The sequence below is a fragment of the Saccopteryx leptura genome, chromosome 4 (assembly GCF_036850995.1).
Source record: "Saccopteryx leptura isolate mSacLep1 chromosome 4, mSacLep1_pri_phased_curated, whole genome shotgun sequence".
NCBI lineage: Eukaryota > Metazoa > Chordata > Mammalia > Chiroptera > Emballonuridae > Saccopteryx > Saccopteryx leptura.
Genome location: NC_089506.1, coordinates 53375559 through 53401185, shown reverse-complemented (window position 1 = coordinate 53401185; position 25627 = coordinate 53375559). Strand labels below are relative to the sequence as shown.

The following is a 25627-nucleotide window of genomic DNA, read 5'->3' as shown; positions in this document are numbered from 1 at the left end:
GAATGCCATCTTAGCACCCAGAAACCATCGGGACCCCACGGTCTTCTGATGCCCAGCAAATGGTCAGGCAGGCCTGCCTTGCCTCCAGCACTGGGCTCCTGGTCCACTTACCTTTGGGTTCAGGGACACTGTTTAATGGTTTACTGGTAAACTCTTTAATCTGCAAAGAAAAAGAGTCTTCTAGTGAAGTGTGTTTGAAATTAGATAGGGACATACTGGGTAATGAACAGATACTGGACTTAGTAAATTAACCTTCTCATGAAATCCTCCAAAGACAAAGGAGGACAAATTGACTTTAAAGACAAGGAGAAAAGTTTCATGAAAGCTGCATCTGGGCCCAGCTGCTTCTCTAAGTAATTAATTACTAAAGCAAGTTCTTATGAACCTTCAGATTTGTTCTGAATTCTAATCGAATAAATCTGCTTTACAGTATTTTTAAATACCTTAAAATATATTTGGTTGAATTTACTTTTACAGATAACAAAAGAAATAACATATTCTATTTTCTATGCCTTGTCCAACTTACAATTGTTCTAAATCAAAAACATCTGTTCTTAGACAAGTTGCACCACTTAAAAAAAAACAATGCCAATATATAGCCCCAAATACCTGTTGTCTCTGACTGATAATCAGTTCATTCTGCTCCTGGAGTCTCAGCCCTTGCTCTTCTATACTTTTCTTGTAGAAAACATTATTTGCATTTATATTGTCTATCATGAAGGTTCGAAGTTTCTCTATATGTGACAGGAGCTGGAAAAGTAATTAAGAAAGGCACCAGTCTGCAAACTGCATGCAAATTGTCCTCTGCAGTCTGTATGCATGTGCCCTGCCTTCTCTACTGGCCTTACGTTACCGGAGCACACTAAGTCATGAAGTAAATCTTTTATCACTGGGTAGCAAGGCCGTGGCTGTACAAGGCGCTGCACTTCTGTTCCCAGGGAGCTCAAACCAACAACACTGATAATGTGAACAGCTGAGTGAACTTGAACACATTACATGAAATGACACAGGGATGAGCAACGATGAAGGATCAAGGCTTCTCCCACGGAGGGCTCCGAGCCCATGCAGTCCTGTCTTTCCATGTCTACATGCACCATCTCGGCTCAAATGTGCACTCTTTGGGCCAGAGAGCCCATATTGATTATTTTTACTTGTCTAGCAACTACTACAATCTCTGGTTGTTAATAGGGTCTCAATAAATATTTAATGAGAAAAGGAAGGTAGAGGGAGGTGGGTAGAGGGGAAAAGAGGAGGAGGAGGAAAGGAAGGAAGGAAGGAATGGCTGAAGGAAGAGAGAGAAAGGGAGAGACGCAGAGGACAGAGGGATCCAAAGATTCACAGACAGAGTCATCTTCAGAGGCTTAACGGAGGATCATATATTGGACAAAAAGAATTCAAGAAGAATATGTTTTCAATAACTTAGGGAAAGGTATTTAAAGCAATTTTAGTAGTTGCTTAAACAGAGGGGTAAAAAAAATCTTGGTAATTGGAGCTAAGGACAGTCCAAGCTTATGGCATGGAAATGGAACCAAGACTGTTCAGATCAAATAAAGGGGGAAGTAACCATGCCTGTGAGGGGGACAAAGGCATCTAGGGCAGCACCTCCTCACTCGCTTGAGTTTTTAAACACCGACCATGTGCTAGAGGCCATGTTAAGCACTTCACCTTCTTGAATCCACATCACAACCTTTAGGACACAAGTTTTGATCCCATTGTACAGACAGGGAAACTCAAGTCTAGAGAGGTCAAGTAGCTGGCCCAGACTCAGAGAGCTGAAGGAGGAAGAGCCCAGACTTGAATTTTCATGTCTGGTTTCGAAGTCAACGCTCCCAAATGTGGTGTCTAGGTTATGAAAGATATTAATAAATAATACTTGTACGCAATCTTACAGACCCTAGGAATTTTTTTTTTTTAAAGCTTAGTTTTTTATTTATTTATTTATTTATTTATTCATTTTAGAGAGGAGAAGGAGAGACAGAGAGAAGGGGGGAGGAGCTGGAAGCATCAACTCCCATATGTGCCTTGACCAGGCAAGCCCAGGGTTTCAAACCGGCAACCTCAGCATTTCTAGGTCGACGCTTTATCCACTGCGCCACCACAGGTCAGGCCAGACCCTAGGAATTTAAGAAATCACCAAATCAAAAAGTAACAGCAATGTACCTATTAGAATGGCCAGCATTCAGGTCAATGACTATATCAAATACTGGTGAGGACGTGGAGCAGCAGGAACTCATTCATGGTTAGTGGGAATGCAAATTGGTACAGCCACTTTGCAAGACAGTTTCATGGTTTCTTATAAAATCACAAATACTCATACTATACAATCCAGCAATCATGCTCCTTGGTATTTACCCAAAGGAGGTGAAAACTTATTCCACACAGAAACCTGCATACAGAGGTATACAGCAGCTTTATTTATCACTGCCAAAATTTGGAAGCAACCAAAATGCCCTTCACTATGTGAACGGATAAATAAACTGTGGTCCATATAGACAAAAAAATATTATTTTGCATTAAAAACAAATGAGCCCTGGCCAGTTGGCTCAGCGGTAGAGCGTCGGCCTAGCGTGCAGAGGACCCAGGTTCGATTCCCGGCCAGGGCACACAGGAGAAGCGCCCATTTGCTTCTCCACCCCTCCGCCGCGCTTTCCTCTCTGTCTCTCTCTTCCCCTCCCGCAGCCAAGGCTCCATTGGAGCAAACATGGCCCGGGCGCTGGGGATGGCTCCTTGGCCTCTGCCCCAGGCGCTAGAGTGGCTCTGGTCGCAACATGGCGACGCCCAGGATGGGCAGAGCATCGCCCCCTGGTGGGCAGAGCGTCGCCCCATGGTGGGCGTGCCGGGTGCATCCCGGTCGGGCGCATGCGGGAGTCTGTCTGACTGTTTCTCCCTGTTTCCAGCTTCGGAAAAATGAAAAAAAACAAACAAAAAAAACCAAAAACAAATGAGAGCCCCGGCCTGTTGGCTCAGTGGTAGAGCGTCGACCTGGCGTGCAGGAGTCCCAGGTTCGATTCCCAGTCAGGGCACACAGGAGAAGCGCCCATCTGCTTCTCCACCCCTCCCCCTCTCCTTCCTCTCTGTCTCTTTCTTCCCCTCCCGCAACCAAGGCTCCATTGGAGCAAAGTTGGCCTGGGCGCTGAGCATGGCTCCATGGCCTCTGCCTCAAGGGCTAGAATGGCTCTGGTTGCAACAGAGCAACGCCCCAGATGGGCAGAGCATTGCCCCAGATGGGCAGAGCATTGCCCCCTGGTGGGCATGCCAGGTGGATCCCAGTCGGGCACATATGGGAGTCTGACTGCCTCTCCTTTTCCAACTTCAGAAAAATACAAAAAAAAAAAAAAGTGTTGGCTGAGCCCATGCAAAAAAACCCCAAATGAGCTATCAAGCCACCAAAAGATGTAGCGGACTTTAAATTCATATTACTAAGTGGAAGAAGCCAATCTGAAAAGCTTAAATCCTGTATAATTCCCATAATCTGACATTCTATAAAAAGGAAAAGTACAGAAGCAGTAAAAAGGCCAGAGGTTAGAGGGAAGGAAGGGATGAATAGGCAGAGTTCAGCGGACTTTCAGAGCAGTAAAATTATTCTGTATATACTGTAATGGTGGATAATGTCATCTGTCCAAACTTACAGAATGTAGAATACCAAGAGTAAACCCTAAAGTAAACTCCGGTCTTGAAACGATAGTTTATGTAAGTTCACTGATTGTAACAAATGCACTGCTCTGGGATGGAATGTTGAGAGTGGGTGGTGGGGGCAGTGAGTATTTAGAAACTCTCTTTGATCTTAAAACTGCTCTAAAAAATAGTTCAATCACATTAAAAAAACAAAAAATAACAACAACAAAAAGTTAATGCTCTCCATCAATACATCGGGGTCCTCCCTCTGAGTGCTCTGTGCTTATATGAGGTTGGACAAACGCTGGGTTAAACCAAGTTAAAAAGTTTTCCTGAGTGAGAACTAAAAGCCTTTCTATCCTAGTGAATGCTAAGAATCTCCCCCATGCCGGACACTGTCAAGAATCTACATTTTTACAGACCACTGGAAGAGTGCCCCCAAGGCCAGTCTGGGAAACACCGAGCTGGAAACAGAAGTATAAACCTGTAAAGATGTCCAGGGTGCTGCCTGGAGGTTTAGGACCAATAATAGGGGAGTTGTTTCAACCCCAAGAATAGGATATAGGAAAAACAAAGGGATGACAGCACTTTGATATTGGAACTGAGAACTGATCACAAAGGTACAGAAAAAGTTCAGAGAGAGGAATGTTATCATCTATGTAAGGGATAGCCAGACATTATTTGAAAAAGTCTATAGCTCTTGAGCCCCTCTGTCATAACCTGCTACCATTTCAAGTTTTTGTTATTTTCCATCAGTCTACATCGCCCCATCCTCCTCTACTTCTGTGACTGTTCTACGACTTCCAAAGCTCTAGAGTCTCCCGTTGGGTCAACAGAGTATACCATCGTTTATCTGTGACTCCCTTTGAACTCCTACCAATGTTATTTTTTAAAAAACTACTGCCAAGAATCCAGGTAAGGCAATAAAAAGTTGGCAAATGCAACTTCCCTTAAACAGAGAAATACAATATGTGCATTGTAGGAACAGTAGGCACCAATCATGTGGAATAATTAATAGTTTGGTCTCAGGCAGAGATTACCAAACCTGATTAAATTCAACCCTCTGTTAGAGTTTAAGAGAAATAAAGGAAGAACTAAGTAGCTCCAGAACAATCAAAACCAACAGACAAGGGAGCAGCGTAGCCTAGCGGCGGCACAAACACTCCACAGTCCCAATCTGTGAAACGGGGTGCCTCGCTCCGACCCAGAAGGGCCTTTCCTCCTTCCTCTGAACTACCAAGAGTCAGTCCTTCTCTCTAGCATGACTTGCAGTGGCAAATTTGAAACTTGCATTCTATTCTGCCAGAAGGCCACTGAAATTACCTGGAACAGGTCATTTTAAAGGGGCTTTAAAAAAGCAAGGATTGCCTGGCTTGTGGTGGCGCAGTGCATAAAGCATCAGCCTGGAATGCTGAGGTCGCTGGTTTGAAGCCCTGGGCTTGCCTGGTAAAGGCACATGTGGGAGTTGATGCTTCCTGCTCCTCCCCTCTTCTGTCTCTATCTTTCTCTCTCTCTCTCTCTCTCTCTCTCCCTTTTCTGAAATGAATAAAGTCTTAAAAAAAGAGAGCAAGGACTAAAACTCACCCCTTATTAATAAGAAAACCAAATTCTGTCCCTAAATACCAATGCTTTAAGATGTCTTAAATAATAAAAGTAGGAACTTCGCCTGACCAGGCGGTGGCGCAGTGGATAGAGCGTCAGACTGGGATGCGGAGGACCCAGGTTCGAGACCCGAGGTCGCCAGCTTGAGCGCGGGCTCATCTGGTTTGAGCAAAGCTCACCAGCTTGGACCCAAGGTCACTGGCTTGAGCAAGGGGTCACTCGGTCTGCTGTAGCCCCCCCCCCCATCAAGGCATATATGAGAAAGCAATCAATGAACAACTAAGGTGTCGCAATGAAAAACTAGTGATTAATGCTTCTCATCTCTCTCCGTTCCTGTCTGTCTCTCTCTCTCTGACTCTCTATCTGCCTCTGAAAAAAAAAAAAAAAAAGTAGGAACTTCAAATTATCTAAGAACAGTGGTTCAAACCATGGATCCAAAACAGAACTGTCTAGGTTTGGTTTTTTGGTGTCTTCCCCCCCACCTCCCAAAAATATCTGCATATCCCAGACTTTCCTACTGAACAAGAATCTCGTTGTAGAGGGACATGTGTGTATTTTGGGAAAGAGTCTCAGGTCATTGTGAAGTGCAACTCTCTTTAAGAACTATTTATTATCTGGCCCTGGCCGGTTGGCTCAGTGGTAGAGCGTCGGCCTGGCGTGCAGAAGTCCCAGGTTCGATTCCCGGCCAGGGCACACAGGAGAAGCGCCCATCTGCTTCTCCACCCCTCCCCTCCTTCCTCTCTGTCTCTCTCTTCCCCTCCCGCAGCTGAGGCTCCATTGGAGCAAAGATGGCCTGGGCGCTGGGGATGGCTCCTCGGCCTCTGCCCCAGGCACTAGAGTGGCTCTGGTCGCAACAGAGCGACGCCCCGGAGGGGCAGAGCATCGCCCCCTGGTGGGCAGAGCATCGCCCCCTGGTGGGCAGAGCGTCGCCCCTGGTGGGCGTGCCGGGTGGATCCCGGTCGGGCGCATGCAGGAGTCTGTCTGACTGTCTCTCCCCGTTTCCAGCTTCAGAAAAGAAAAAAGAAAAAAAAAAAAAAGAACTATTTATTATCTAAGAGCATCTCAAAGGAAAGCTAGAACATTCTTACATAAAAGCAACCACTCTTAAGTTGTCATTGCCTATTCCCCTCCCCAGATGGCTACGTGCCTAATACCTGACAGGTCAGTAAGATAGGCAGACAAGCAGGGCCCTGAGGTTAAGAGGGCCTGGGTTCAAATACTATATACCAATGGACAACTCCTTCAACCCTGCTCTTTTGAACTCTACAATCAGAATTTCTCCATCCACAAAAGTATGGTTGAATGATCCCATTTGGGGACATCTAGCAACCTTTCACATTCACTCAGCAAATCGTTAATGAATTTCAATCACATTTTAGGCACATTATTAAATGTTGAGACTATAATGGAGAACTAAATAAGAGTCCCTCCCTCATAGGGCTAGTGATCTGGTTGGAGAAGCAGAAACTAAACAAGTCAACAAATAAAATGTGATTTAAAATAGTGATCAGAGCTACACTCATGAAGTGGTGAGAAATACAATGGGAGGGGACTACCTACTTAGATGGAGCAGTTGTAGGTGACACATAAAACAAGGCCCGGAGAGGGTGTGGAAGGCAAAAATCTAAAATGGCCCAAGTTTATACCCCTAGAATACAGACCCTTTGGAATCCCTTTCCCTTGACCTTATAGACTTGATGTTTGTGTTCTCCCAAAATTCATGTTGAAGCCCTAACCCCCAATACAATATGATATTAGAAAGGGGGGGCCTTTGGAAGTCATTTGGTTTAGATGACATCATGAAGGTAGGGTCCTCGTGATGGAATTACTGCCCTTATAAGAAAAAAACCTAAGCTTGCTCTCCCTCCCCCCCCCCTCTCTCTCCCTGCCATGTGAGGACACAGTGGCTGCCTGCAAGAGGGCTCTCATTAAAAATTAAATTGGCTAACACCCAGAATCCCAGTCTCAAGAACAGTGAGAAATAAATATCCATTTCTAAGATACCTAGTCTATGGTATTTTATTTTAACAGCCTATACAGACTAAGGCACAACAGATCCAAAGGGCTACAAAATATATATATATACAATATAAAGTGAAAAAATGAACAATTTCTCCTAGAGAAAAGGCTCTCAAATAGATCTACTTTAGATGTTTTGCAGCAGTGTAAAAATCATTTTGATAATGGTGTCCTCAGTTAAAAGGGAATTAGTGTTGTAATTAAATTTTGTTTTCTAAAAATGATTTTAATGTGAACAATCCTTGCCTTTATTTAAAAGTTAGATTGCCACTCTGTGTGAAAAAATCAGGAACATATACTCAACAACGAAGAGATGACTAAATAACTTATGATGCATCTACAAGATCATTACTAAAGTCATGATTTTGAAGAACAGTTTAAAATAAAACATAGGATATATTAAGTGAAAAGTATATAAAGTTATAGATAGAAAGCATAATTCAGAATCTGTAAGATTGTATGTATGGGTTTCTAACTTACAGAAATGCAACACTTACAGCACAGGAATAAGGCTGAAAAAACTTATAACAAAGAAGTAGCAGTGGTTCTTTGGTATTAAAATTAGAAGTCATTTTAATTTTGCTACACATTTCTCCACAAACTTTATTAAGTAAAAATACTATCTTAATTATAAAGAAAAACAAATTCTCTTTGCAAAAATGACTCACTTACAGGTTTCTTTTTCTTTTTTGCCGGTTACAGTTAACATACAGAATTAGTTTCAGGTATACAACATAGTGATTAGACCTTTAGATAACTTACAGAGTGATCCCCCCAATAATTCTAGTACACATCTGATACCTGACAAGGCTACTAGAACATTAATGACTGTTCCCTATCTTGTATTCTGCATCCCCATGGCAACTTTATAACTGCAACTTTGTGTTTCTCAATCCCTTCACCTTTTTCACTCATTCCTCCAACACCCTCCTATCTGGTAACCATTAGTTTGTTCTCTGTATCTATGAGTTTGTTCATTTATTTTGTTTTTTAGATTCCACATGTAAGTGAAATCATATGGTATTGGGTCTTTCTCTATCTCACTTAGCATAATTCACTCTAGGTCCAGTCATGTTCTCACAAATAGCAAGATTCTTTTTTATGTCTGAGTAATATTCCATTATAATAGGTATCAAATCTTCTTTATCCCTATCATGGCTACTGTAAACACAGGGGTGGTTTCTTCATCTTACCTGACTCTTCTCTTTCTTGTGCTCTTGGCGAAGTGCCTGAACTCGAGCTGTCCACTTGCTTTCCTAGGAAACAGTAAAATAAGAGTGATTTATGTGCAACTGCAACAGTGAGATCCACGCAAAATGGAAGCTTACTTTTTAATGGGTACCTTTGAAACCCAGCTATCTATTTGGTAAAGTGTTAGCAGGCATTTTTAGAATACATACAGTCAAAAATGTTTAAACACATTTGTACCTGGTTACTCTTGTACTCTAAGGCAGGTATCAGAAAACATTTTCTGTTAAGGGGCTAATAGTAAATAAAGGAGTGGGTAAAGTAGGTTTATAGTTGCATTATGACATTCTTTTAAATTAATAAAGCGATTATAATAATCATAACCTGCATGTCTTTTTCCATATTAACAACTATAGAGCTATTTGCCTTCCCCTATATTTTAGGCTCTGGGAACCAGATGACAGGATCACTAATACCAGTATTAGTAGAACAGCTATAGATAATATCTAAATAAATAGGTATGTCTGTGTTCCAATCAAATTTTATATTCAAAAATATTGGTGCTAGCTTGCCAACCTAAGCACCTAAATGGAAACACCAAGTTTTCTAAGGCCATGGGTTCTGAACTGACAATACAACTCATAGAAAGGAAATAGGAAAAATTTAGGTGGGACCCTAAGATTTTATTGCTGGGTCCTTTAATTTGTGAGAGACCATCCTGCTGGGAGCAACTGTCAACAGTTCAGGTCACGACCCAAGTCCTGGTCCTCTACCATGCACCAGACACCTTGCTGGGCAGTCGTGGCAGGCGAGGAGAAGACAACGAGAAAGTCCTTCCCTGTACAGGAGGGCGGTGGACATAACAACAGGGAGTTCCCACACAGCGTGCATGTGATCAGGTCCCTCTGGGGGAACAAGGGAAATTCAATATCCCAGAGGCCCAGGAGAATTCTCTAGAAGTACTGCCCCAGCTGAATAGGTACAGTACAGGCCCAGAAACTGGGAGGTGCCAACAGAAAGCCACAAGAGCCAGAGCAGAAAACAGAATGCCGTGTCCTGGCAATCCGGCTACTTGGTGCTACTGGGAGTGTCAGGGAAAGACAAGAACAGTGGCAGAGGGTGCAGGTCCAGGTCCTCAGGGACGTGGAGTGCGGTTAAGGGTTCAAGACTGTTCTGTGGAGAGCCGCTGAAAACCTTCAGACAGGACAGTGCGTGTTCAGGCCGGCTGCAACCCGGGAGGTGGCTTTGTGGGAGGGACGCAATGCTGCGCGGCAGAGCAAGCAGCAGCGATAGCTGCTCACATTCCAAAAACACACTCACTTTTTTAAATACCATATTACTGCTGATTGCTTTTAAAAACAATACTGAATTCATAAACTTTAATCTCATTTGTTTCCTAGTAAAACACAACGTTCCCCTAAACCAGTATGACCAAAATATCCAGCGTGACGGTTGTGCTGATTATAGGGGCTCACTTCCAAATTATTTTAATTAAATTTGATGAATGCGAAAGATCATCAGTTCATCATGCAGTTGCGTATTTAATCTCTGAAAATAAAGTTAGAACTTCAAGATGCCCTTCTAAGCCTTTTGAAGCTGAGACTTAGATCTGAACTGTAAAAAAGAAATACTGAGGTAATGTTAACCAATTCAAATAGATATTATCTTAGGGGAAAAAAATAAAGCAATCTCACCCACTATTCTGTATCTATATCTATTAGTCAATCAACAATCAGCTAATGAACATCTATTATGAATTATACATGTATTAGGAGACAAGAAAAAGGAATCAGCTATCTTCTAAGTCACTGAAAGACACACACACTTTTTCTGTAGAAGAGGCTTGTTGTGAATAATTTACTAAGAATAATTCGGCTTCTACCACAGTTCTCACCCACTTTTACATACCTGATTATCAAGAAATTGCATCACATTTGGGAAATCCTGGGGATACTGAGGACGCTCCTCTTTAAACTCATGTGCATCTTTCAGCGTACCTAAATTGGACTTGATCTGCAGATTGGACTTCTGGATTTCTGACAGCTGCTATAAAGTGAAAGGCACAATCACGGGTACAAATGTTTATACTTTTGTAAGGTTGAAACAGAATTCACATGGGGAGCTGTGTCCATGTTTTAAACCTGACTACACTGTTGGATGCTCACTGTGCTTCTGTGCTCCTTTCCAGTGGTTTTCTTCTTCTTTTTTCTTCCAACAAAGAAACATGCACAGGGTAAAAAAAAAGTAACAGAAAACCTAACTTTTTAATCTTAGACAATGGGTCTTAAATTTTTCGACGGACATGTAACAGTGCTAGAAATAAGAGGAACTGCATGCAGCTGATTTTCAAGATTACTTAGTGATGAGGCCAGCATCACACAGGACCACATCCATGAACCCAACAGGGACATAATATTGTAATCTTACCCTTTGCTTGTATGTCAATCCCAAAGTTACTAGCAGTGAGCACAGAAGGTAATACTGTGTTAACTTCAAACACAAAATGCTAGGGGAGCACAGTTCCCCGCTCTTTAAGTCTGGGCTACACATAGCAACTTCTTTTCAAAGAGAACAGTATGAAACAGGGAGAGGTTACTTTTCAGTGGAGAAATCTGGCAAACTACCTCAGCCAGGTGGTCAAGATATCAACAACCACAGTTAGGTAGGTGGTGTATACCTTTTATATGATATGAAGAAAACTGCATGCTAACTCTGAGGTCTTCTTCCCCAAAACCGTTAAGCCCAGTCTGACCTTAAAAATAATGTCAAATCAATTCCAATAGAGGGGCAGCCTACAATATACATTGTCCAAGTCATTAAAAACAAATCTGACTGTCACAGACAAGAAGAGGCTAAGGATAAATGTAATGTGGTATCTATACAAGATCTTGGAGCAGAAAAAGGGCATCAGGTAAAAGCTAAAGAAATTGGGAAAAAGTATGGACTTCAATTAATGCAAGTGTATCAGTATTGGTTCATTAAGTGTAACAAATCCACTAATTTAAGATTGTCAGAATATGGAAAATGTATATAGAGTAGGAGAGAGAGGTTTATATGGAACTTTCTGTATTATCTACTCAATTTTCCTGTAAACTTAAAACTATTCTAAAAACGTAGTCTACTTTAATAATAATTTTTAAATCTATTAATAGCCGAAAAGGGCAAACAAAATAAATACCATCAACTGATGAATGCACAAATAAAATATGGTATATCCATACAATAGATGATCATTCAACAATAAAAATAAGAACAGCCTGGCCAGTTGGCTCAGTGGTAGAACGTCAACCCAGCATGTGGCTGTCCCAGGTTTGATTCCAGGTCAGGGCACACAGGATAAATGACTATCTGCTTCTCCTCCCCTTTCCCCTGACCCTTCTCTCTCTCTTCCCCTCCCACAGCCATGGCTCAACTGATTTGAGTGTGTCAGACACAGCTGCTGAGGATGGCTCCATGGAGCCTCCACCTCAGGCGCTAAAAATAGCTCGGTTGCAGTTGCAAGCATAGGCTCCAGATGGGCAGAGAATCAGCCCCAGACAGGGGTTGCCAGGTGGTTCCTGGTCACAGCACATGCAGGAATCTGTCTGTCCTCCCTCCTCTCACTTAAGAAAAATAAAGAATAAAATACTGATAAATACAACATGAATGAATCCTGAATACATTATACTAAGTGAAAGATGTCACTCACAAAAGAGCACATATTATATGATTCAATTTATATGAAATGTCCAGAACAGGCAGATTCATAGAGACAGAAAGTAGCTTTGTGGTTGCCAGGGGTTGGGGCAAGGGAGATGTTGGGGAGAGACAGAAAGTAGATTTGTGGTTGCCAGGGGTTGGGGAGAGAGCCAATGGGAACAAGGTTTCTTTTATTTATTGATTGATTGATTTAAAAATTTTTATTTATTCATTTTTAGAGAGAGAGGAGAGAGAGAGCGAAAGAGAGAAGGGAGAATGCAGGAAAATGGCCAGGAATTGGAATGCTGCCCTGAAACAAGTTTTTAGTGTGAACTTTGGATCTCCAAGTCCTGTGGGAGCAGAACGCTGTCCCAGCAAACTCTGATAAGATTGTTTAATGGGAGCTTCTGAACCTGTTAGACATTTCCTGCATACCTGCAAGGTTTTAGTTAATCATCCTTCTCTGTTCCTGAGCCTATGCTCTGCTAACTTGCTTGCTGAGTAAAGAAACAAATAAATACAATGTCGCTGCAGATATGAGCTCTCAGTCTTAACGGCTGGGAGTCCCTAGTAACATCTTTTATTTATGTTGTATCTTGTGTGTGTGTGTGTGTGTGTTTTTAAGTTCTGCAGCACCTTCCCTTCGTGTACACCCATTGCCGAGCTGGTCCCTGCAGGGGGAGGAGCAGGAAGCATCAACTCCCGTATGTGCCTTGACCAGGCAGGCCCAGGGTTTTGAACTAGCGACCTCAGTGCTCCAAGTTGACGCTTTACCCACTGAGCCACCACAGGTCAAGCCAAGGTTTCTTCTTAGGGTAATAAAATGTTCTAAAATGACCATGATGATTGTTGCATAAGTCTGTGAACAATAAAGACAACTGAAATTGTACACTTTAAGTGGGTGAACTGTATAGTATGTGAACTATATCTCAATAAAACTATTTATTTTCAAGGTAGAAATGGTAAAGCTGTGGGGAAAAGTCCTACTCCACAATTATCTTAGGTGCAGGGAGCAGAGGACATGAGCACAGCAAAAGAATGGTAATTGGCAGATTATCACAAGGGAAAACAATGAGTGTGAACTTCATGGAGATGTAAGAAATCAGTCTTAAATCGGTTAGTATCAAAATCCACTCCTGTCACTGATATGGCATCCCACTTTGAGAAGGAGCCACAGATTGGGGTCTGGAGTACGGGTGGTAGAGGAAACCATGAAGAGAAATTACTACAGCCTGGGGCTCTGATGCTTAGGAAGAAGAACAGCAACAAGGAAGGGTCACAGGGGACCAAGTGAACCGACAGGAAGCTGCCTTAAGGAATGTGTACAGAAAAGATATGAGCCATCTGATGTTCTTTCCCATCAATTTTTTTTTCTTTGCAAATGACAAGTTACACGAAAGGTAAAGAATAGTATCATAAACATCCATTTCATCTTCACCAACTGTTAGCCTTGTGCCAATAAAGATATGACAGGGGCTGTCAAACTTTTCCTGTAAAGAGCCCCAGATAGCACAGTTTTTGTTCGAGACACAGAGGGCCTCCGTCACTACCCTGAACTCTATGGGCCCAACACAGAAGCACCACAGATAAGGGGTAAAGGAATAAGTGTGATTGTGTCCAAAGAAACTTTACTTGTGGACACTGAAATGTTAACATCATTTAATTTTTGTGTCATGAAATATTCTTCTTTTGACTTTTTTCAACCACTTAACAATGTAAAAACCTTTGTTAGCTCATGAGCCTTACAAAAACAGGGCTATGCCAGATCTGGTTCACAGGTCATAGTTTTGCCCATCCTTATGTGAGGGTTCAGGGTGTTTTAGAGAAGGATCTTAACAGTCTCTAAAAAAAAATTTCTATTTCAGTTTATAAACTCCATCCCCTAGAGGGAGCTCAAGGATCTTCCCTTGCTTCCCTCGTTTCTTTTTCTTAAGGATGACTTAGCTCTGAGCTACCCAGCAAGTTCAGATCATTCTTAGCGGGATGACAGCGGCCACTGTGTGAAGCAGGAGCTCACAGAATATGAAGAGCCCAGCCCAGCAACGAGCATGTCTGTGTCATCCATGTAAGTAACGAGGGCAATGTGGAGCGAGGCTGCTCCCACAGGGGAGGGAAGGGGCTCACTGAACCACATCCTGCCTGCTGCAGACCCATCTTCCTCCCCAGCCGGGCCTGGCAAAAATTCTCCCTCTGTCTGTCTGGGTCAGCTTCCTTTTCCTCCCACATTGGTGATCTCTGTCAGCCTTTCTTGGAAAGTTCCAAAACTCAGAGAAAGGTTTATGATTTAAGTTTTCCTAATCTAAACCAGCTAATAAAAGAGGGACCCTCTTCTATCATCCGACCAAATGTACCAACTGTTGTGCACTGGAGTTTGGGGACAAAGCTCCCATTCTCAAAGAAATAGTTTTTTTCACTTGCTCTGTCTTCTATATGTTTCTCCCTCCTCAAGATTCTCAGGGAGTGGGGTGTTTGGGCCAGGGATTAGGTCAGGTGGCCATAATGACATTCTAACTCCACCTTTCAAGGCAATAACTCTACCAGTACTATAGGGGCTTCTCAGTTTAATACTTACATATTCTAATGCTGAATTTTTGGAAGTTAATTCTTTAAATTCATTCTGACACATTTCCTTGAATTTTTCTATTTCATCAGCAAATTTCTCCTTTTCTTCTTCTTTCCATCTATGAAATAACTTCAGAAATTCTTCCTCTTTTGTTTTCTGCATTTCATATTCCTGAAATTATTTTAAGACATGGTTTTAAAAGTTTTGATATGAAGCAAATATGTAAAATTTTAAATCAGTGGACATAACTTCACCTCAAATGTGCCAACCAGTATTGCCTATTTCAGTAAGGGCTGCAATAACACTTCAAATAATAGCAGGTCTGTGCATACAACTTTTACAAACCAAGGGCAACACATCCTTACATCCTTCAAATACAAATGCAGAGCCCCAAAGTATCAAGTGTTCTGTGAACTTGTAGAATAGACATGTAATAATACTTAAAATATAAATATACTTTAAAAGAAAAAGTCTATTGAGCCTTTCTTGATACCATATCAATTTGGGTATAGTAGCGCCATCTCAACCTCATAAAACACAAATTCATATTTATATAAGCTAAATTCAAGATCCAATCAACCTTCGATTTCTTGATAATCTTCAGGTTTTGGGGTTTTTTTTTAACCTTAACTGGGGACTTGAGCAAACTATATACAATCTCAACCTATCAAACATATACAGAAAGAATACTGCACCCAACAGCAGAATATAAAATCTTGCTAAACACGCATAGGAGCTTCAGCAGAAGAAATCATGTATTAGGCCATAAAATAATTCTCAATAAATTGAAAAGATGGAAATCATGCAAAGTATACTCTTCAACCACAGTGGAGTAAAGCTAGAAATCAGTAACAGAAGAAAATCTAGAAGATAAAAATACATGAAGCTTGAATAACATACTCTTAAACTAACAGGTCAAAGAAAAACTCATTAGGGTAGTTAGAAAATACTTAAGATGAATGAAAATTAAAATACAACACACCAAAAAAGGGAAGCAGCCAATCAGTGTCCAGGGGAAATTTAGAACTGTAAGCACCTACATTAAAAAAGAGAAATATCAAGAAACAAAGAGGGTCATTCTATAATGATAAAGGGGTCAATTTATCACAAAGATATAAAAATTGTAGTATTTACATATCCAACGTTGGAGCACCTAAATATATAAAGTAAATATTAACAGAACAGAAAGGAGAAATAAATAGCAACACAATAATAGGAGACTTTAATACCCAACTCTCAAACAATGGACAGATCATCCAAACAAAAATCAATGAAGAAAAACAGGATTTGAACACTACAGATCAGCGATTTCCAACCTTTTCATCTCATGGCACTCATAAACTACTAAAATTCTGTGTCGTACCAAAATTTATATTTAAATTTTTCGCCAATCTGACAAAAAATAGGTATAATTTTGATTCAGTCACTCCAGATCGTTATTGTTGTGTTGGCTGTTGTCATTTTTTTATTTGACAATCTAAGAAAAAAGAGGTCAATGCCCCTGACTAAATAGTCAGGTATTGTATCATATATTTTAAAAGTTCTTAGCCCTGGATGGTTGGCTCAGGGGTAGAGTGTCAGTCCAGTGTTTGGATGTCCCGGGTTTGAATCCAGGTCAGGGCACACAGGAGAAGTGCCCATCTACTTCTCCACCCTTCCTCTTCTCTCTTCTCATCCTCACTCTCTCTCTCTCTCCCACTTCTGTAGCCATGACTCAATTGAAGTGGGTTGGCCCTAGGCACTGAAGATGGCTGCATGGACTCCACCTCAGGCGCTAAGAAGAGCTGGTTGCTGAGTAACAGAGCAAAGTCCCAGATGGGCAGAGCATTGCCCCCTAGTGGATTTGCTGGGTGGACACTGGTCAGGACACATGCTGGAGTCTGTCTCTGCCTCCTCTCCTCTCACTAAATTAAAAAAAAAGGGGCCCTGGCTGGTTGGCTCAGCGGTAGAGCGTCGGCCTGGCGTGCGGGGGACCCGGGTTCGATTCCTGGCCAGGACACATAGGAGAAGCGCCCATTTGCTTCTCCACCCCCCCCCCCGCCTTCCTCTCTGTCTCTCTCTTCCCCTCCCGCAGCCAAGGCTCCATTGGAGCAAAGATGACCCAGGCGCTGGGGATGGCTCCTTGGCCTCTGCCCCAGGCGCTAGAGTGGCTCTGGTGGCGGCAGAGCGACGCCCTGGAGGGGCAGAGCATCGCGCCCTGGTGGGCAGAGCGTCGCCCCTGGTGGGCGTGCCGGGTGGATCCCGGTTGGGCGCATGCGGGAGTCTGTCTGACTGTCTCTCCCCGTTTCCAGCTTCAGATTAAAATTAAAAAAAAAAAAAAGTTCTGTGGCACAACAGTGTGACATAGCACAGTAGTTGAAAATTGCTAGACCCTGGTCAGTTAGCTCAGTGGATTAAGAGCATTGTCCTGAAAAGAAAAACAACAAGGTTGCGGGTTCGATCTCCAGTCAGGGCACACATGGGAAGAAACCAATGAATATATGACTGCCCCTCTCCCTCCTTTCTTCTCTGTCTCTCTAAAAATCAATCAATTAAAAAAATATAATAATTAAGCCAGTGGTAGGATTAAAATAATTTAACAACTGGTCTTCTAGCTTACTGATCATTTTAAATAATTTTTTTATTAATATTTTTTATTTTATTTATTTTTAGAGAGGAGAGAGAGAGAGGGAGAGAGAGACAGAGAGAGAGAGAGAGAGAGGAGAGACACAGAGAGAGAAGGGGGAGGAGCTGGAAGCATCAACTCCCATATGTGCCTTGACCAGGCAAGCCCAGGGTTTCAAACCGGTGACCTCAGCATTTCCAGGTCGACGCTTTATCCACTGCTCCACCACAGGTCAGGCCGCTTACTGATCATTTTAAATATAAAAAAAGATACACCGAAAGGTAGTTTATTATGTCATGCATTTAATACTTAAATAAGTACAATAAAAGAGGTACGTACACAAAACTAGATTATGTTATAAGGAGTTTTAAAATATTAATGAAAAAGTATTAAATAATACTGGACAAAAGATAATAAAACTGTTATTTAAGATATTTCCATATTGCTTCTTGATTGGGGTCCTCACTTGCAATTTTTTTTCACCTATGGACGGAATGAACATTACAACAGGAGCTTAGAATATGCTGTTGTGCAGATTAACGTTAAAAAAGAGGAATGTCGATGAAGTGCAGAAATACTTATAAGATAGGGTACTACAATGAATATGGTAGGTACCCTTTTCATTACTTAATGGTAACCACCCGAGAAAAAACCACCACAAAAACACATGACTTAAAAAAGGTAGCAACAGAGGAAAGAAGTATGGAACACAAACAAACAGAAACAAATGATAGAAAAACAAAAGAGAAGAATCAAACTAGATACAAAACTAACAGAAAGCAATTTATAAAATGGCAGTAGGGAACCCACAAGTGTCAATAATTACACTAAATGTAAATGGATTAAACTTACCAATAAAAAGACACAGAGTAGCAGAATGGATTAAAAAAGAAAATCCAACTATATGCTGCCTACAAGAAACACATCTAAGCAACAAGGATAAAAACAAATTCAAAGTGAAAGGCTGGAAAACAATACTCCAAGCAAACAACACCCAAAAAAAAGCAGGTGTAGCAATACTCATATCGGATAATGCTGACTACAAGACAGAAAAAGTACTCAGAGACAAAAATGGTCACTTCATAATGATTAAGGGGACACTGAATCAAGAAGACATAACAATCCTTAATATATATGCACCAAACCAAGGAGCACCAAAATATATAAGACAGCTACTTATTGACCTTAAAACAAAAACTAACAAAAATACAATCATACTTGGAGACCTCAATACTCCACTGACGGCTCTAGATCGGTCATCCAAACAGAGAATCAATAAAGATATAGTGGCCTTGAACGAAATACTAGAACACCTGGATATGATAGACATCTACAGGACACTTCATCCCAAAGCGACAGAGTATACATTTTTCTCTAGTGTACATGGAACATTCTCAAGAATTGACCATATGTTGGGCCACAAAGACAGTATCAGCAAATTTAGAAAAATTGAAATTGTACCAAGCATATTTTCTGATCATAAAGCCTTGAAACTAGAATTCAACTGCAAAAAAGAGGGGGAAAAACCCACAAAAATGTGGAAACTAAACAACATACTTCTAAAAAATGAATGGGTCAAAGAAGAAATAAGCGAAGAGATCAAAAGATACATACAGACAAATGAAAATGAAAATACGACATATCAGAATCTCTGGGATGCAGCAAAAGCAGTAATAAGAGGAAAATTCATATCACTGCAGGCCTATATGAACAAACAAGAGAGAGCCGAAGTAAACCACTTAACTTCACACCTTAAGGAACTAGAAAAAGAAGAACAAAGACAACCCAAAACCAGCCGAAGAAAGGAGATAATAAAAATCAGAGCAGAAATAAATGAAATAGAGAACAGAAAAACTATAGAAAAAATCAATAAAACAAGGAGCTGGTTCTTTGAAAAGATCAACAAAATTGACAAACCCTTGGCAAGACTCACCAAGGAAAAAAGGCACAGGACTCAAATAAATAAAATCCAAAATGAAAGAGGAGAGATCACCACAGACATCATAGATATACAAAGAATTATTGTAGAATACTATGAAAAATTATATGCCACCAAATACAACAATCTAGAAGAAATGGATAAATTCCTAGAACAATACAACCTTCCTAGACTGAGTCATGAAGAAGTAGAAAGCCTAAACAGACCAATCAGCAGGGAGGAAATAGAAAAAACTATTAAAAACCTCCCCAAAAATAAAAGTCCAGGCCCAGACGGTTATACTAGTGAATTCTATCAAACATTTAAAGAAGACTTGGTTCCTATTCTACTCAAAGTCTTCCAAAAAATTGAAGAAGAAGCAATAATTCCGAACACATTTTATGAGGCCAACATAACCCTCATACCAAAACCTGGCAAGGATGGCACAAAGAAAGAAAACTACAGACCAATATCTCTAATGAATACAGATGCTAAAATTCTAAACAAAATACTGGCAAACCGAATACAACAACATATTAAAAAAATAATACATCATGATCAAGTGGGATTCATCCCAGAATCTCAAGGATGGTTCAACATACGCAAAACGGTTAACGTAATACACCATATCAACAAAACAAAGAACAAAAACCACATGATCTTATCAATAGATGCAGAAAAGGCTTTCGATAAAATACAACACAATTTTATGTTTAAGACTCTCAACAAAATGGGTATAGAAGGAAAATATCTCAACATGATAAAGGCCATATATGATAAACCATCAGCTAACATCATATTAAATGGCACTAAACTGAAGGCTTTCCCCCTTAAATCAGGAACAAGACAGGGTTGTCCACTCTCTCCACTCTTATTTAACGTGGTGCTAGAAGTTCTGGCCAGAGCAATCAGACAAGACAAAGAAATAAAAGGCATCCATATTGGAAAAGAAGAAGTAAAGGTATCACTTTTTGCTGACGATATGATCCTATACATCGAAAACCCGAAGGACTCCACAAAAAGATTATTAGAAACAATAAACCAATACAGTAAGGTCGCAGGATACAAAATTAACATACAGAAGTCCATAGCCTTTCTCTATGCCAACAATGAAATATTAGAAAACGAACTCAAAAAAATAATCCCCTTCACGATTGCAACAAAAAAAATAAAATACCTAGGAATAAACATAACAAAGAATGTAAAGGACCTATATAATGAAAATTACAAAGCATTGTTAAGGGAAATCGAAAAAGATACAATGAGATGGAAAAATATTCCTTGTTCTTGGATAGGAAGAATAAATATAATCAAGATGGCCATATTACCCAAAGCAATATACAAATTTAATGCAATTCCCATCAAAATTCCTATGACATTTTTTAAAGAAATGGAACAAAAAATCATCAGATTTATATGGAACTATAAAAAACCCCGAATAGCCAAAACAATCCTAAGGAAAAAGAATGAAGCTGGGGGCATTACAATACCTGACTTTAAACTATATTATAGGGCCACAATAATCAAAACAGCATGGTATTGGCAGAAAAATAGACACTCAGACCAATGGAACAGAATAGAAAGCCCAGAAATAAAACCACATATATATGGTCAAATAATCTTTGATAAAGGGGCCAACAACACACAATGGAGAAAAGAAAGCCTCTTCAACAAATGGTGTTGGGAAAACTGGAAAGCCACATGCAAAAGAATGAAACTCGACTACAGCCTGTCCCCGTGTACTAAAATTAATTCAAAATGGATCAAAGACCTAAATATAAGACCTGAAACAATAAAGTACATAGAAGAAGACATAGGTACTCAACTCATGGACCTGGGTTTTAAAGAACATTTTATGAACTTGACTCCAATGGCAAGAGAAGTGAAGGCAAAGATAAATGAATGGGACTACATCAGAATAAAAAGTTTTTGCTCAGCAAGAGAAACTGATATAAAAATAAACAGACAGCCAACTAAATGGGAAATGATATTTTCAAACAACAGCTCAGATAAGGGCCTAATTTCCAAAATTTACAAAGAACTCATAAAACTCAACAACAAACAAACAAACAATCCAATAAAAAAATGGGAAGAAGACATGAATAGACACTTCTCCCAGGAAGAGATACAAATGGCCAACAGATATATGAAAAAATGCTCAGCTTCATTAGTTATTAGGGAAATGCAAATCAAAACTACAATGAGATACCACCTCACCCCTGTTAGATTAGCTATGATCAACAAGACGGGTAATAGCAAATGTTGGAGAGGCTGTGGAGAAAAAGGAACCCTCATTCACTGTTGGTGGGACTGTAAAGTAGTACAACCATTATGGAGGAAAGTATGGTGGTTCCTCAAAAAACTGCAAATAGAACTACCTTATGACCCAGCAATCCCTCTACTGGGTATATACCCCAAAACCTCAGAAACATTGATACGTGAAGACACATGTAGCCCCATGTTCATTGCAGCACTGTTCACAGTGGCCAAGACATGGAAACAACCAAAAAGCCTTTCAATAGAAGACTGGATAAAGAAGATGTGGCACATATACACTATGGAATACTACTCAGCCATAAGAAACGATGACATCAGATCATTTACAGCAAAATGGTGGGATCTTGATAACATTATAAGGAGTGAAATAAGTAAATCAGAAAAAACCAAGAACTACATGATTCCATACATTGGTGGAACATAAAAATGAGACTAAGAGACATGGACAAGAGTGTGGTGGTTACCAGGGGTGGGGGGAGGGAGGACAGGGGGAGAGTTAGGGGGAGGGGCACAGAGAACTAGATAGAGGGTGGCGAAGGACAATCTGACTTTGGGCGAGGGGTATGCAACATAATTTAATGACAAAATAACCTAGACATGTTTTCTTTGAATATATGTACCCTGATTTATTAATGTCATCCCATTACCATTAATAAAAATTTAATAAAAAAAAAAAAAAAAAAAAGAGGAATGTAAATTTGTAATTTCCACACTGAGAGAGAACCCTGATTACAAATGCCATTTTAACAACTGGTTCATCCAACTCAAAAAAAAATTAGGTATCGGTTCTGCTGAATCAGTGTGAACCGGCTGAATCCCACCACTGAATTAAGCCCTAGCTCCGTGATGGCGAACCTTTTTATAAAAACCACCCACTTTTGCAGTGCTGGTCAACCTGGTCCCTCCCGCCCACTAGTAGGCAGTCCAGCTTTCATGGTGGACCAATCGCAGCACAGTTTGGTTGCTCCGCTACTGCCCACCATGAAAGTTGGAATGCCCACTAATGGTCGGGAGGGACCAGATAGACCAGCACTGCAAAAGTGGGTCGGTTTTTTGGTTTTTTTATAGAGACAGAGAGTCAGAGAGAGGGATAGACAGGGACAGATAGACAGGAACGGAGATGAGAAGCATTAATCATCAGATTTTTGTTGCAAGACCTTAGTTGTTCATTGATTGCTTTCTCATACGTGCCTTAACCACGGGCCTTCAGCAGACTGAGTAACCCCTTGCTCGAGCCAGCAACCTTGGGTCCAAGCTGGTGAGCTTTTGCTCAAACCAGATGAGCCCGCGCTCAAGCTGGTGACCTCGGGGTCTCGAACCTGGGTCCTCTACATCCCAGTCCAATGCTCCATCCACTGCACCACCACCTGGTCAGGCAAAGTGGGAGGTTTTTATAAAAAGGTTTGCTATCACGGCCCTAGCTCAATTGGTTGGAGGAGCATCATCCTGGACAGTTGCTGGTTAAATCCCCAGTCAGGACACATATAGGAGCAGTTTGATGTTCCTCTCAGGAAACGAAAGAGAAAGAGAGAGTGAGAGAAAGAGAGAGAGAGAGAGAAAGAGAGAAAGAAAGAAAATTGCTGCTATCAAATGAACCTAACAGACATACACAGGCCATCCTACCCAACAGCAGCTGACATACATTCTTCTCAGTGCACAAAGAATATTCTCCAGGATATATCATATATTAGGTCACAAAACAAGTCTTAACAAATTCAAGAGAACTCAATTTAAACCAAGCATCTTTTCTGACCACACTAGTATGAAACTAGAAATAAGTAATAAGAAGAAAATAAGAATATTCACAAATACATGAAAATTAAACAACACACTCCTGAACAACCAATGGGTCAAAAAAGAAATCATAAAGGAAATAAAAGATATCTTGAGACAGTCCCCAGCCAGTTAGCTCAATTGGTTAGAGTGCTGTCCCCGATATACCAAGGTTGCAGGTTCAATCCCCGCAGGGCACGTACTAAGAAGCAACCAATGAACGTGGAACAAATTGATGTAGCTCTCTCTATCTATTTCCATCCCCCCTAAAATCAATATATTAAAAAATTTTTGGCCCTGGCCGGTTGGCTCAGTGGTAGAGCGTCGGCCTGGCGTGCAGAAGTCCCGGGTTCGATTCCCGGCCAGGGCACACAGGAGAAGCGCCCATCTGCTTCTCCACCCCTCCCTCTCTCCTTCCTCTCTGTCTCTCTCCTCCCCTCCTGCAGCGAGGCTCCATTGGAGCAAAGATGGCCCGGGCACTGGGGATGGCTCCTTGGCCTCTGCCCCAGGCGCTGGAGTGGCTCTGGTCACAACAGAGCGACCGCCTCGGAGGGGCAGAGCATCGCCCCCTGGTGGGCAGAGCGTCGCCCCCTGGTGGGTGTGCCGGGTGGATCCCAGTCGGGCGCATGCGGGAGTCTGTCTGACTGTTTCTCCCCGTTTCCAGCTTCAGAAAAATACAAAAAAAAAAAATTTTTTTTTGAAACAAACAAAAATGGAATCACACATACTAAAACTTATAGGATACAGCAAAAGCAGTTCTAAGAAAGTTTAATGGCTTTAAACACCTACATTAAGAAAGAAATTGGAATGACCTAATATTTTTTTTTTTAGGTTTTTTTTTTTTTTTTTTTTGCATTTTTCTGAAGCTGGAAACAGGGAGAGACAGTCAGACAGACTCCCGCATGCGCCCGACTGTGATCCACCCGGCACACCCACCATGGGGCGACGCTCTGCCCACCAGGAAGCGATGCTCTGCCCATCCTGGGCGTCACCATGTTGCGACCAGAGCCACTCTAGCGCCTGAGGCAGAGGCCACAGAGCCATCCCCAGTGCCCGGGCCATCTTTTGCTCCAATGGAGCCTCGGCTGCGGGAGGGGAAGAGAGAGACAGAGAGGAAGGCGCGGCGGAGGGGTGGAGAAGCAAATGGGCGATTCTCCTGTGTGCCCTGGCCGGGAATCGAACCCGGGTCCTCCGCACGCTAGGCCGACGCTCTACCGCTGAGCCAACCGGCCAGGGCTGGAATGACCTAATATTACACTTCAAATAACTAGGAAAAAAGAACAAACTAAACTCAAAGTTAGCAAAGAGATGGAAATAGTGAAGATTAGAGCAATAATTAATAAAATAGAGACCAGGAAAACAACAGAAAAGATAATAAATCTAAGAGTTTTTTTAAAAGATAAACAAAATTGAGAAACCTTTAGCTAGACTAACCAAGAGAGAGAGGGGATTCAAATAAAATTACAAATGAAAGAGAGCACATTACAATTGATACTACAGAATTACCAAGGGTCATAAGATACCACTAGGAACAATTATATGCCAAGAAATTGGACAATCGAGAAGAAATGAATAAAATCCTAGAAACATACCTACCAAGACTGAATCATAAAAAAATAGGCTATCTGAATAGACCAGTAGGAGTAAGGAAATTGAATCAGTAATCAGAAAACTCCCAAAAGCCTGCCCAGGCAGTGGCACAGTGAATAGATTGTCAGCCTGGAGTGCAGAGAACCTAGGTTCAAAACCCTGAGGTCACTGGTTTGAGCGCAGAATCATAGACATGACCCCATGGTCTCTGGCTTGAGCGCAAAGATCGCTGGCTTGAAGCTCAAGGTCGCTGGCTTGAGCCCCAGGTAACTGGCTTGAGCAAGGGGTCACTAAATCAGCTGTAGCTCCCCTCCATCAAGGCACATATAAGAATGCAATCAATGAAAAACTAAGGTGCCGCAACCAAAAACTGATGCTTCTCATCTCTCTCCCTTCCTGTCTGTCAGTCTCTATCTGTCTCTCTGTCTCTCTCGCTAAAAGTAAATAAATAAAAATGGTGGCATTATTTCCATTAAAAATACAAAAACTCCCAACAAAGAAAAGTCCAGGACCAGATGGTTTCACTGATGAATTCTACCAAACATCTAAAAAGAATTCATGCCAATCCTTCCCAACATACCACTGTTTCGAAATTTGGTCTCCTACCTCGGAGAGTCGGACGGCATGGGCGCGCTGGGAAGCCTCTAGCTGAGACTTCGTAAGCTGCAGCTGCTCCTTCAGCATGTCAATCTCATTCTGGAGCTTATCGGTCTGCTCCTTTTTCGTATATGCTGTTGCAACAGAAATACCTTGTTAAACTATGAAGCCTATCTGAAAACTTACGGGGTGGACTTCTATT

General features: G+C 41.3%; 1 protein-coding gene across 5 annotated transcripts in view; it reads right to left on the bottom strand.

The window, feature by feature from the left end:
- Window positions 1–25627, bottom strand: part of DZIP1 (DAZ interacting zinc finger protein 1) — a 79132-nt gene that overhangs the window by 33837 nt on the left and 19668 nt on the right. For 4 of the 5 annotated variants that reach the window (XM_066380678.1, XM_066380680.1, XM_066380682.1 and 1 more), the window contains 6 exons: window positions 25435–25559; window positions 14675–14836; window positions 10333–10470; window positions 8430–8492; window positions 610–750; window positions 112–160 (listed from right to left, as the gene is read on the bottom strand). In XM_066380678.1, the coding sequence (XP_066236775.1) occupies window positions 112–160; window positions 610–750; window positions 8430–8492; window positions 10333–10470; window positions 14675–14836; window positions 25435–25559 (678 nt within the window). The remainder of the gene's footprint in view (window positions 1–111; window positions 161–609; window positions 751–8429; window positions 8493–10332; window positions 10471–14674; window positions 14837–25434; window positions 25560–25627) is intronic. The other variant, XM_066380683.1, reaches the window with a different exon arrangement.